The sequence below is a fragment of the Amia ocellicauda genome, chromosome 4 (genome assembly GCF_036373705.1).
Source record: "Amia ocellicauda isolate fAmiCal2 chromosome 4, fAmiCal2.hap1, whole genome shotgun sequence".
Taxonomy (NCBI): Eukaryota; Metazoa; Chordata; class Actinopteri; order Amiiformes; family Amiidae; genus Amia; species Amia ocellicauda.
The window spans coordinates 10943204-10956469 of NC_089853.1; the positions used below are offsets into that span (position 1 = coordinate 10943204).

Sequence of the window (13266 nt, forward strand, 5' to 3'; positions counted from 1 at the left end):
TGCATGTATGTATGTATAAATGTATGTCCTATATATATATATATATATATATATATATATATATATATATATATATATATATATATGTATGTATACATTCATTGTCATTCTTCTAGTCAAATTTAAAACATGTGCAATGAACAGTATTATGCAGATTGGCCCCTAGAAATGTGTGGCAACTGCAACCCTTTAACTGTGTTTCCGCTGCCCTCCTACATAACCCCCAGGGGCTTGCTGGCTTGTCCACTCTGTGCTACCACTCCACACAGCCTGCCAGTCGCTCAGCTCTCACCGGAACAACAATGCCTGCCTTCTACACGCTGCTCACCCACACAACTGCTCTGATGTCTCCTGCTCTCCTATGTATGTGTGCGCGCATGTCTGTGAGTGGGAGGGTGAGTGTGAGAGAGGGTGTTTCTGAAGCAGTGTTACTGGGTGACTATTTCTCACTGTCTCGCAGCTCACATCATCGCAGCCGACTATTTCAGGGGCTGATTCCGGCAGATCGGTATGGAAGCCGGAACTATTAAGGGGGGGGGAGGGGAGGAGGGGCCGAGAAAGTCTACTCTTGAGTGGGCAGCAGGGAGGCTATATAAATCCACGGCTGCCTGCCTGAGTTCAGTGCAAAAGCAGAGAGAGTGAGAGCAGCTGCAGCAGAAGCAACAGCATCAAGCCAAGCAAGCTACAACAGCCCAGTGCCTGCTGCACTAAACTGCCTTGAACAGGATCACAATCAGCGAGCCAGCAAAGGCAAGGAGAGCAGAGGAGGATCAGATTCACCTTGACACTCTGACCATCTGGGATTTAAAAACAAAACATTCACTGAGACAAGAAAAGACTCTCGTTTCCTGAAGGAGAAGGTCCACAAACCCTTTGGTCTCGCCCATTGTTTCTACTGCCACCCACAGCCTCCAAGAAGTTCCGCGAGGAGCCATGGCAAGCAGACACGTGGAGTCAGGAGGGTACCAGACCGTGGTGCCTGCTCACCTGCTGGCAGCTATGATGGAGGAATTTCCCCAGCATCTGCCTGTGCCCAAAGCCCCGGCCAGGGGCAAGAGCCGGATGCGCCGCCCCCGCCAGTCCCGCTTCAAGACCCAACCAGTGACCTTCGCTGAGATCGCTGAAGTGGAGGAGGAAGGTGTTTCGGCGCTGGAGGAAGAGCGAGCCCGGAAGTCCTTCTTGCAGTCGCTGGAAAGCCTGAGACGCAGTACTCAGAACTTGCACAGCTCCAGCCACTGCCCCAAGGGCTGGGTGGCTACGTCCGCCATGCAGGGCAGTGTGGACTCCAGCGACTCAGACTCCACGCAGTAGAAAAGGACCGTTTTTCCCCCACGCAGACCTCGGTGATCGCTGGGGCTGCCGCTTGCTTCATAATGAAGCCTGACTGTATTTGAACTTTTTTTTTAACAAATATCTAGAACAAATCTGCTCAATATACTTTTAAGCATTGGTATTTATTTCAATATTTATATATATAAACATTATATATATATATATATATATATATATATATGTATGTATGCATTTGATGCATTTAAAATTGAGGTTTAATGTAGGCTGTTAAAAGCTTAGGCATGCTTTACGAATCAAAGTGTAGTGATTCCTTTTGCAAACTGATGAATTGCAGTGTATTGCTGTAACACAGGGGTAAATTGCCAATGCAATCTTTTTCTTTCAAGGTACATATAATGGAGAGGAAGGGGAGTTTAATTAATAGGGGGGGGTCTTTGATAATATAGAAAATGTTTTCCTTTTTTTAACATTGTGCCTGCGAATATCTGCTGAAATGCAAGCAGCAAGTCGGGTCAGGCAGCAGCAGTTCAGGGATGTATGCTAGTTGTTGGGAATGTTCTGCAACAGAGAATTAAAGAATCCAGAAAGTGTGATGACCGGAGACGCGCACACAATGTCTGGCTCGGAGGACTTGAGATTAATCGAGAACCATCGGACACTCATTAAGTGTGCAAAGTATGCAAGCAATGGATATGCCATTTTTATCAGACTCCTGTAAAAAGGGGGAGGGTTTACTTTGTTTAAGGGACAGAAAGTATAGTTGAATTCTCGCCAGCAGCCCTACATAAGGGAGCTGCACTTCTAAACACCGAACATTATTGGCAGAAGTCGACCACTTTGTAAGGAAACATGAGAACCTTGATGACAGATATTATTATTAATATTATTTTGTATTGGAGGAAAGAGAAGTGCAAGTTTACTGTGTATGCTTGTGTTAAATGGTGTTGATATTTATTGAACTGATATGTTTTGATATGGAAATGGAATATATTCTCCTTTCTTTCTTTGTTTCTAAATCACCTGTTGGTAAAAAAAAGAAAATATTCTAAACTTTATAATGTTATTTTACACACATGAAAGCTGGAGCTTTCCTATTTACTGTAATAAATATTTGAAAAGAAAAGAAAAATCCTGTTTCTGTGTTTTCCCTTTACATGTGTGGAGAAAATTATTCACCATGCAGCTCTGTTTACCATGTATTAGACATTAAATCCCTGGGAATGACAGCACACTTGTAGAGATTTAATTTCTCTGAATAGTTCCATCAAAATGCATTAACAAATATATTGGTTACCATTCATAATCAAAATCATATGTAAACATATAACATTCCTTATATTTATATTTTTGTACATTGTTTCAGATGTTTATCCAGAAAACAAATTGGGAAACAATATCTTTCCTATGTTGCAATGACAGACAAGTGCAGAGAGAATGACATCAGAAGAAAAAGAATGAAATCACACATTTTATAGCAGTGTCAGTAACCAAAGAGACTCCAAAAATAAGTTTTTTTTATTTAGGTCATTGTTTTTTAATCCTATCTCTTGTGTTACTGCTGGTGTTTCATAGTTTTCGGCTTATAGGCTACAAAACCTGATAGGTCAGGCTACCTTCACACATATTTTAGTGTTTACAATAAAGACATCAGTTGTTGTCTCTGGTAACAGGTAGACGTGAGTGTCACAAGTAGAAAAACAAAACATCGTCTTATCAGCAAAAGTGGTAAACTGTTACTCAGCAGTTTTCAGAAATTGCCACCTGACTCATCTTCTGTGTCCAGAAACATTCTATATACATCTCTCTACTGTCTGGTACCTACGAATCCTACGCAGGGGAAGCTGACAAAGATCGAGCGCTGTTTGATGCTCTAGACACTAAGAAGGTCTTCAAAAACTACAAAGAAAGTAATGGCTAAATTGAACTTTGACAAAACAATATTGCTACTTTACTTCTGGCAGTCTTAAAAAGTATGTGTCTTTGAAATTGCATTTCTTTGTTTTCCAGTGATCTTTGTTTTACTATGCTAAGTCTGTCTATTTCTGGTCTATCCCCCCAATTTGAACCCACTTCACTCTTACAATGAGCAACACTGAGAAATACCAGAGAGACAGAGTAAGGCACTTGATTACACAAAGAGTTGTGGAGGAACAAAATACTAGTAAGTAATTAAAACTGACACTTTGTGCTTCAATAAACAGATAGGTGAGATTCTGGAACAATTAGCTATTAAAAACAAGAACAAGGACAGCCTTATGTTAAAAAATAAAGATATGCTTGCTCCATAGTATTAGTAGTATTGTACTATGTGAACAATAAGAAGATGGCAATCCATACAATCTCTGAAATCAGAACTGAAGATTTCGTTACCTTTGGGAATTGCATTGCGTGGAAAGGTGCACAGACTGTATCTCAGAAAACAACCTCAGCACAGTGAGTCCCACACTGGGCAACAACATGTTCTAGTTCTTTATAGGTCACACAAGAAAGAAATGCTCTGTGCCTTAAATGCATACAAAAAAACACCAATTATCTGGAAGCAATAAAAGCCGAATTAAGCTAGTAAGAACCAGCTGTTAAGCTAGAACTTTATGTGTAGTCTGTGCAGGTTTTTCATTGACATCTTTCTGACAATTGGTCTGGGTTTTTATTTCTGTTAGCATGTTGCTATCACTCAAAATCCCTGCTAGTTTTTGGCAAACAAATATTTTAGCCTACTTTTAAAACGGTTGCCTAGGTAATAGTGGCCCTAAGATGTTATGTTCTTAAGATACAGTTGGATAACAAACCCTGCTTCCTTCCTTCCTCATTTCTCCTGCTTATGGCTGAATAACAGATTATGATTATTTAGTTTTCAATTTAACGGACACAGAAATGGAAACGTGAGGTATGTGTTCTTCATCCCAATGGGAGATATTAAGAGAAGAAACAGAATTGAAGGACCTTATGTAAAATAAAACCACCATAATGATAGTAATTAGTTCCACCTTACAGGGCTGCTCAGCTGCAGAGTGTTGTTTTTGTGAATGTGAGAGACTGGTTTGTTTGTTTTTTTAGGGCCCCTAATAACTGTCAACGTCCAGGAAATGCATAATTATTACAAATACATTTCTTTGGCTCTTAACTATTGTATAGCCCTGGATAAGGGTGTTTGCCAATAAATAAATAAAATAATATAGCTAACATTAATATAGATAATAGCATCTAATAAAATCTGGATCTTCAATATACCTTTTAGTCAGACATAATGCATGGCTTATTATCTGATACATAATAATAATCATCATATAATAACTGTTAGAGTAATACATTATAACTTTATCCTTACCGGTGAATGAAATTACCAAGAAATAAAAGTAATTAACTGAACCACACTGAAATAAATCAAATGTACTCACTCCAAATGTGTGCACAACATTTTTTATGTGTGTGTCAATCATTGCATACCACAATGGACATCCTGGACTTGGATTAAAACAATCAAACACTCACATACCAACACTTGGAAAACTGAAGAAAACAAACAAATCCTGCAGTATGTTTGCCCATATATTGAAACGGGAATGGTACTTTGGGTGAATTATCTTCTGTATGAGAGACGCAATAATGATTGGTGGTCCCCAAAATTTAGAGTAAACCTTAATGTGGCACAAGGCTGTATAGAAAAGGTCTGAAAACCACACAATTACATGAAACATAGAGAAGCAAGCTCACAGTTCAGGCAATGCCAGGAAGAAAGCAACTGAGAATTTAGACTGTTGCCATGACACTTTAATTGCCTGAGTGTGTAACACTGTGTGCACTAGCTTTCTCAGAGCAGGGGTGTTAAACATGTGAATGCCTGACTAATACTACTGTGCATTGCAACCAGTCTCTCCAGCTGGCCCTGCTGTGCTGTATCAGAATTCAGAATAAAGACTGGGAGAATGTCTTATGAAGTGAAGATTTCAGGCACACTAGCTAACGTACTTTTCGGGACACCAGTCTGGTTTAATTCTGTCAACTTATATAACAGAATTAAACTTGAACATGTAGTTATGTAGATTTTTGTTTTCTCTCTCTATCTCATGTGTGATAGTCAAAAATTCTGCACATCCCTGTTGATGACTAAAGGCACAGTAAAATCATGGCTCACTGGTTGGGCAACACTGTTCTATAGGACTTGAAGTGCCTGAAGTTGGTCAAACATTTACATACACCACAAACAAAGGCATATCATGAAATCCCTACAAGAACTATATTGTCAAAAGTCATTGGACAATACGAGGCCTCATGCTATGCTGAGGTTCATTTCTGTGAAAGGCACCCTGGCACAGTAAAGTATAACTGAAAGTATTGATGCAGTAACCGTTGTAATGTATATGTGGTACAATATATAATATTAATGAGAAAACTACTAATTGAGTTTAGCAAAACACACGAGTCCCTTGGCATTGAGGCATCAATAATACCGATAATAACAATAATACTATTCAATGGCGAGGCCCTGTACATTTGCCAACTCAACACATCAGAAAGCCTGCAGTATCACACAGTGTGTTAACAAAGGTAGCATTGAAAACATTTGGGGCCTGATTTTCCTGAAGTTGGCAAATAATTTACTCTTGCGTAAGTCTAACTGTTTGAATTCAGTTTTGTAGCTGGCAGTGTTTCAGAGTTATTATTTATTGTGGGGGTGGGGGTTGCAATCATTATATGTGAGAAGGTAAGCTGTAAGTAAGTTACAGTGGCATGAATAGGATTACACATTGCTCTAACCAGTTAGTTAGTGACTAAAATCTTTAGATGTTTCCTTCTCTATGTATTAATCCCTGAGTTCTAGTATTAGTTCTCTGTGGACCACAGCTAAAATCTACACAGCAGCTCCTTGGGTGGCTATAGACTGAGGTTAAAGGTCTTTACATGTATATGCTGTATTGTCTTAATGACCGTTCATTTAGTCTTAAAAGAAATTATGAAAATCCAGTTGAATGTTTCCCTTTTCCCCTGTTTTTGTAAACCTTTGAAAGTGTGCAAGATTAAAACAAATGGTCAGCATGGGGACCACAGATATGCACCTGGGTTCAAATGATATGGTTAGTTTTAGGTTCAGGGTTAGGATTATGGGTTAGAGTGCTTCAAAATATTCTAGGGTGGGAGGGCTATACAAACGAACAAATAATTAAATTAATATAAGGATAACGGCACTGGAAAAATAATACATTTTCCAAGAATCTTTCAATAAACTAGGGACTCTTCATCTGTACCATCAACTGAAACTTCTCTGAAAGCATGTTTCTTGTATTACTTCAGATATAGTTGCTAGGAAGCATTTCCAGTAAATATTAGGCCACAATAAGTATTACAGTAAGCCTACGGTAATGTCTCCTTGCCTCTGTTTCGGTGACACTGTCACAAATTAAGTGGTTAGAAAATGTGGCTCCAGACAAAAGAGGGGAGACGGAAACCAAATTATTTGCCTGGCTGTTGGTTTGTGTCACCCACAAGACACAAGCAGACCTAAAGAGAAAGGCAAATGGACCAGCAGAGCTTGAAATAACAGCAAATTGCCCATTCATGACTCACAATAGGCCCTGCCCAAGATTGGCCAATGGCTGAACTAATTAACAACATTTGCACAGCGTTTTGAGGCTCTTTTCACGGCACCTCATTCATAGGTCCATTAGATGAAATCATAATCAGAGGCTGAAGCACTGCGGTTCTACCTGGGACTCTTTGAAATGGAAATGATGGCAATGGGAATACAAACAAGTATCCTTCACCCACAGAAATTAGGTCTTTCCCCAGGCTGCATCATGGTGCTTTTTTCTTACATTTGTTTTTGAAAGAACAATAGTTTTTTGTGAGGTACTGCTGACATTTGACATTTTGATTTAGAAAATGGATAAGGCTTTGGGGGAATGAAAAAGAGAGTGAATTGTTATGTCAGACTCCCATTAATTAAACTTACGCATATCTTTCCATGGAGAGTCTTGTTTTAAACCCAATCAGTCTGTTTATTGTTGTAATTTTCTGTGATTAAATCATATACAGTGCTTTGCAAAAATATTCCCCCTCTGCAAAGTTTCATGATTGTAAATGTGGAAATTTTCAAATAGGACTATACATTTTGAATCTACAAGATCTACTCCAAACTGATAAAGCTGAAGAAATGCAAAGATTGTTTTAAGAAAATGTGAAGATTCTCAATTGCATACGCATTCAACTCCCTTGCTATGGCAACCCTAAATCAGTTCAGGTGCAAAATATTAATTTTGAAAGGTTACAAAATTAGTGTTATGGTCTCTGCATAATCAAATTGGTTTAATTTGACTAAATTAATCTGTTTCTGTAAGTTTCCTCAGTTAAATATTGAATTGAGTGAATGTCTTTGAGTGGCCCAGGCAAAGTCCAGACTTGAATCCAATAGAAAATGTATGATGAGACTTGAAGATTGCAGTCTATAAACGATCACCAAAAGACTGTCCAAACAGACTCACGGCAGTAATTGCTGTCATATGTGATTTCACCACATACTTATTTAGGGAGCTGAATACTTATGCAATCAGTACATTTCAATTTATACATTTTCTTTGCAGATTTATGTGACATTCTACCTCCTTAACATGTTACGGTGTTACGTTTGATCATTAGAGTTTGGAATTAAAAATAAAGTTAATTTTAAAAATTGGTTTACATTATTTGTAATCAAAAGACTTTTTGGTAGGGGGTGGATACTTTTACAAGGCACTGTATGTGTATATACAGACGTGACAATTTAATGGAAAAACCAACATAAAGTGTCTCAGTAAGGTGTTGGGCCACCATAAGTCACCAGAACAGCTTCAATGCTCTTGGCATAGATTCAGTAGAGTCTCTGAACTCTACTGGAGGGATGAACACCATTCTTCCAAAAGATATTCCCTCATTTGGTGTTTTGATGATGGTAGTGGAAAGTGCTATCTGACATGTCGCTCCAAAATCTCCCATAGGTGTTCAGTTGGGTTGAGATCTGGTGACTGCGAAGGCCATAGCATATGATTCACATTGATGAACTGCATTTCTTCCCCTGTGTGTCTGTGTAAACAAGGTCACTGTCTCGCGGCCTTGCTGTGCTATGGTACTGTGGCATAGTGCAACCCTGATACCCAGAGGAACAGAGTCTGATAAGAACCAGTTTTCTCCAGCAATTTGGGCTTGATACATCGTACAAACCCCCCCCTATATTAAACATTATGTTTAACATCCCCGGTTTAACCGTATATGGGTTTTCCTAACAAGTTGTAAGGCAGAAACCGAACTTGCACTCATCACGGGACAGATATGTGGGCCTGTTATCTTTCTCTCCTGTCTGGTCTGCATAAAAGTGCCTGTAGTTTGTAACTTCGCTAATTGAGATTACCTCTTGAACCTCTTCCTTGCAGCTGCTTGTAATAAAAACCTTTGATTGGAAGCATATATCTCTCTCTGGATTTCAATGACTCAACATCATTTTCATTCTCCTCAAACCATTCATGCCCTGTGGTGGGGCATTGTCATCCTGGAAGAGACCACTCCCATCAGGATAGAAATGTTTCACTATAGGATAAAGTTGATCACTCAGAATAACTTTGTAACGATTTGCAGTGACCCTTCCCTCTAAGGGGACAAGTGGACCCAAACCATGCTGGGAAATTACCCCCCACAGCATAACAGAGCCTCCGGACCCCCTCACTGTAGGGTCCAGCAGTCAGGCCTGTACCGTTCTCTTGGTGTCGCCACACATGCACTCGCCATATCTGACCATATCTCTTTGTTCCACATCTCTGTAGACCAGTGCCTATGTTTTTTGCACCACTGAACTCTCAAATGTGCATTTGTCTTTGTAATTAGGTGTTTATGCACTGCAACACTACTATAATATCCCACTCTGTGTAGTTCTCGATGGACTGTTCTTCCTGACACAGTCTGATCATGTCCTGCATTGATATTCTCAGTCACCTGGGAAAGAGCTGTTCTTCTGTTTTTCCTTACATATCGCAGTAATGCACAAGCATCACGTTCATCAAATGTGCGCTTTCGACCACAATTTCCAACCCTATTTACTGATGTCTTTCCCATAGATCTAAATGCAGATGCAATTTTAGTCACTGTTCCTATTGAAATACAAGCCGTCTTTGTGACTGAAGCTCCTGCCATTCGTGCCCCAATAATGACCCCTCTTTCAAAGTCACTTAGATCCTTTCTTCTTGCCATCTTGATCCAAAATCGAGGTCAGCTGGGCCTGCTCAGCATTTTTATACATGCCACAGAGCACGATAGGATGTTAATTGCTTCATTGTATCATGCAGTAACACCTGTTTGGAGGCATCTGCATTCGTTATGTTCCTCCACTCATTTCTTCAGGTTTTTCCTTTAATTTGTCACCCGTCTGTACATGTATATTGTAACACCATGGGGGATGAGCATGGTGCTACACTCATATACAGGTAGGGTCTAGTAAGACAGGCGTACACAAAGAGCAAGGGTACGGTGAAAAGGAAGTGAACTTGCACAATAAAATCCGATTTAAAATTTAAAACAGAATCTACCTCCTTACAAGCCTAAGTGAGCTTCATATACAGGTCCCCAATTTTGAATGATTTATACATTTATACAAATGTGTTTTTGTCTCATGCATTACATGAATTAGTAATGCTACTAATGTGCTACTTTAGGCATCAGCACTAGCCACTAGAAAGAGATACATTTACATATTTTAAACCCTTTAAAAATTACATTTCTGAAATACAAAAACTTGCATACAAGGATGTGAGCGCAGAAAAGATGACAAAGTAAAAGTTTATTTTTATTGTTTTATTTTAGCTGGCAAAAATATATATATTTACTTCAGGGTAATTTGCGATACTTTTTAAATACTGTCTCATATGTGACCTTCAATATACAGTGATTGAACAGGGTAAAATTATTGTACCTTAATGAGTTTCTACAGAAAATATGTCTTATTCATTTTAAATACACAAAGGTTCTAATGTTTGTATTTGGTTGCATTTTGGTTGCTGTGCTGAGTACAGAATGGAAAGTGTTCGTATCTGTCTAAGCTTTGTGCTTTGTTTACCACAGTTCCCATTGCTGAACTTGTCCTCAGTGCTTAATATCTGTTGCAAGCACACCACTTTAAATAAACACTTGCCTTCCAGTTCCTGTAACCCTCCGACAAACTGCGTCAGCCATGTAAATCACCACAGTAAAATTAATGTTGCATGGATGTGAAGGGTCAAGAGAACAGCAGTTGTGAAGGAAAAACAGCTGGTTTTAGACAAGTATGTGTTACATCCTAAATCACACCAAAATGCAAACATACAATGTTTCACAATAAGCACATGGTCTGAAGCAGACCTAAACAAAGGTATTAACACAATGTAATGTCTAACTTACTCACACCAATGAGTATGTCTTAAAGTCTAACTAGAATCTATAGATGCTTTTTTAAGTATTGGTAACCTTGTACTGTGTTGTATATGTAGAACATTGTATATTAGTCATTTAGGTGTACAAAATAACACAAAAATATAATAATAATAATAATAATAATAATAATAATAATAATTATTATTATTATTATTATTATTATTATTATTATTATTATTATTATTATTATTTAATTGCTCAGAGTGCTTTGTTTGTAAATGAAATGTCTGTAAACAGTGCATTGTGAAAAATGATCAGTTTGCTGACTGACTGACCTAGATTCTGACTTGCAATTGCTGTGGCTTGGTACACTTTCAAATGAATGACACAGAATGAAACCAGAACATGTGCCTCCTATATTCCATCAAAAGGCATGCAAACCACCTGGGAATAATTTATGGAGATGCAATAGAAATGAGTTCGGATCTCTAACAGAAGGTGACCCAATTGTTTTGATCCAGGGTTTATGTCCTAAATGTATCTACCACGTTGCATTGCCTTGGGACCTTTCTATGATCCACTGGGCTTCCCCCTAAGTTCTGTCCGCAAGGCCACGCGCCTGTACAGAGCCTGGGACAGGAGTGATTGTGTCAGGCAAAGATTGTTGTTCTGAATTGGGGTTTTACATCGAGGACATTGAAGGGGCTTTGGCAGGAAGGTACATTTGCATGGATACAATGGAAAGTCTGCCTGCAACTGTATTTTTAATGGTGGGTGTATGTATGCATACACGTGTACGGGGAGAAGGGGGGCAGGGGTTGTGCGTTGGGGAAAACATTTGAATGTCATCATGGAAAATAAAGAGGGCTCGCTCCTACCACTTCCCTAAACAGGAAATGAATTCTGTCTAGCTGTGGTTTTCTGGCCTGTATTAAGTAATGCCCCCCACCCACAATAAACACCACACTTTCACACAGAGGAAAATTTAAAAAAAATATGCATAGAGGGGAGTCTGGGGTCCGTAATGAATGCACAGGCACCTCTAGAGCAGTACATTGTGCTGGGCAGCAGAGATGTAATCAGTTGGTAAATGGCTTAGGTAATCTCTTCCTTGCAATTTAGCCTGGGTGTCAGGCACAAGAAGCATTATAGGCCCTTTGACTAAGTCCATTATTCCCACTTCGGTGGGAGGGTAGGGGGAATGAAGCTGATGTTTAAGTGATTGTGACTGAAGATAAACCACTGGCTGGTTTTAATGGACTGTTACGTCCTCTCTGGTTCCTAATGCTTGCAGCCGGTGGAAACGTTTTAAAACACGGGAAAGAAATGTGAAGACTTCTCTGGAGTACATGGTTTGAGGAAGTGTTGGTAATGCTCTGGGTTTGCTGGCTCTGGCTCCGGAGTGGCTCCAAAGTTTCATCTTAAATTTGTGTAAATAAAAGTTTAACAAAACCAAATTATTTAAAACATAAACATCAGATTAACAATCCAAACATGAAAAAGTACAAAATAGTTGATTTAAATTTAAATTTTAAAGTAATAGACCTTACTTCTTAAGTGGTTTACTAGAGATGTGCGCTGAGATTATAGAATCACTTCTTGAACTGAGAAAGTGAAGGTGTCATAGAATTACAATGAATTAAAAAATTATGTATTATGTACCAACAGGCTGGTGTGAGTACTGATTTTATTTTATAACCCCCAACACACAACAATACCAATGAAGTTACATATTTTGTAATTTTGATATTGTGTTGTAGAATATATCTGGGAGAGTTTAATGGAGGGGGGAGGAGAGTGGAGCAGCTCCATGACCTCAGCTCTGTCTCCAGACTCCAGAGCGCTCCGATGAGCCCAAATCCAGCTCCGCTCCGGCTCCAGCAATGCCAGCTCCAGGTCCACCCCGGCTCCGGAGCACAACTAAAAAGCTGTCCAGCAGAGTCTGAGCTAATCTATACCTCTTGCAATTAAATAGATATTGTAGGAAGAATATCAGGAGAGAACTTTTATATGGTTATTCTTTTCCAACAGGAATAGTGAAATGCAGTTGTCTATATTTTTAAGTTATTCATATGGGTTTCCTTCAATTGCTATTTCTTACATCATGCATTAGCAGGCATTTCCAATGTATGCTGTCATTTTGCACTGACATTTAAATGCATTTGACCCCATGTCTGGTCACAGGAGACAAACAATCTCTCTTTTTTAAAGAACAGTGCTTTAACTTCATTGTTCAGGTAAATCATTGTTCCCAGTGAATCAAAGCCATATTATTAAGGAAACGAACAAAGACTTTCCATAAAAACACGAGAGCCAGCTTGCCATTTAAGAGACTATGAACCGCCCGTGCAATGTCTTAATAATTCCGTACATCAGTAAAGTCAGACTCCTAATGAACACACAAGCTATATCCAGACCCTTTTCTTCCACCTCCATTAAAAAAGTATTCTTTATTTTCCATTAGGTGCCTGCAGATCTAACACTGTCTTGAACAAATGCAACACTTGACAGCTTAATGCACAACTGACGCAGAGAGAAATGCATGCTGGAACTTTTGGTAGATGGACCAGGATCAAGGGGAACCAATATGGCAGAAGCATAATC

The 13266-nt window shown here is 39.0% G+C and overlaps 1 protein-coding gene across 1 annotated transcript; it reads left to right on the top strand.

The window, feature by feature from the left end:
• Positions 1 to 604: 604 nt before the first annotated feature.
• On the top strand, positions 605 to 2422 carry c4h11orf96 (chromosome 4 C11orf96 homolog). Its single transcript, XM_066701022.1, has one exon. It carries the CDS (start codon positions 934 to 936, stop codon positions 1309 to 1311), a length of 378 nt encoding a protein of 125 aa, XP_066557119.1. The 5' UTR covers positions 605 to 933; the 3' UTR covers positions 1312 to 2422.
• Positions 2423 to 13266: the final 10844 nt, after the last annotated feature.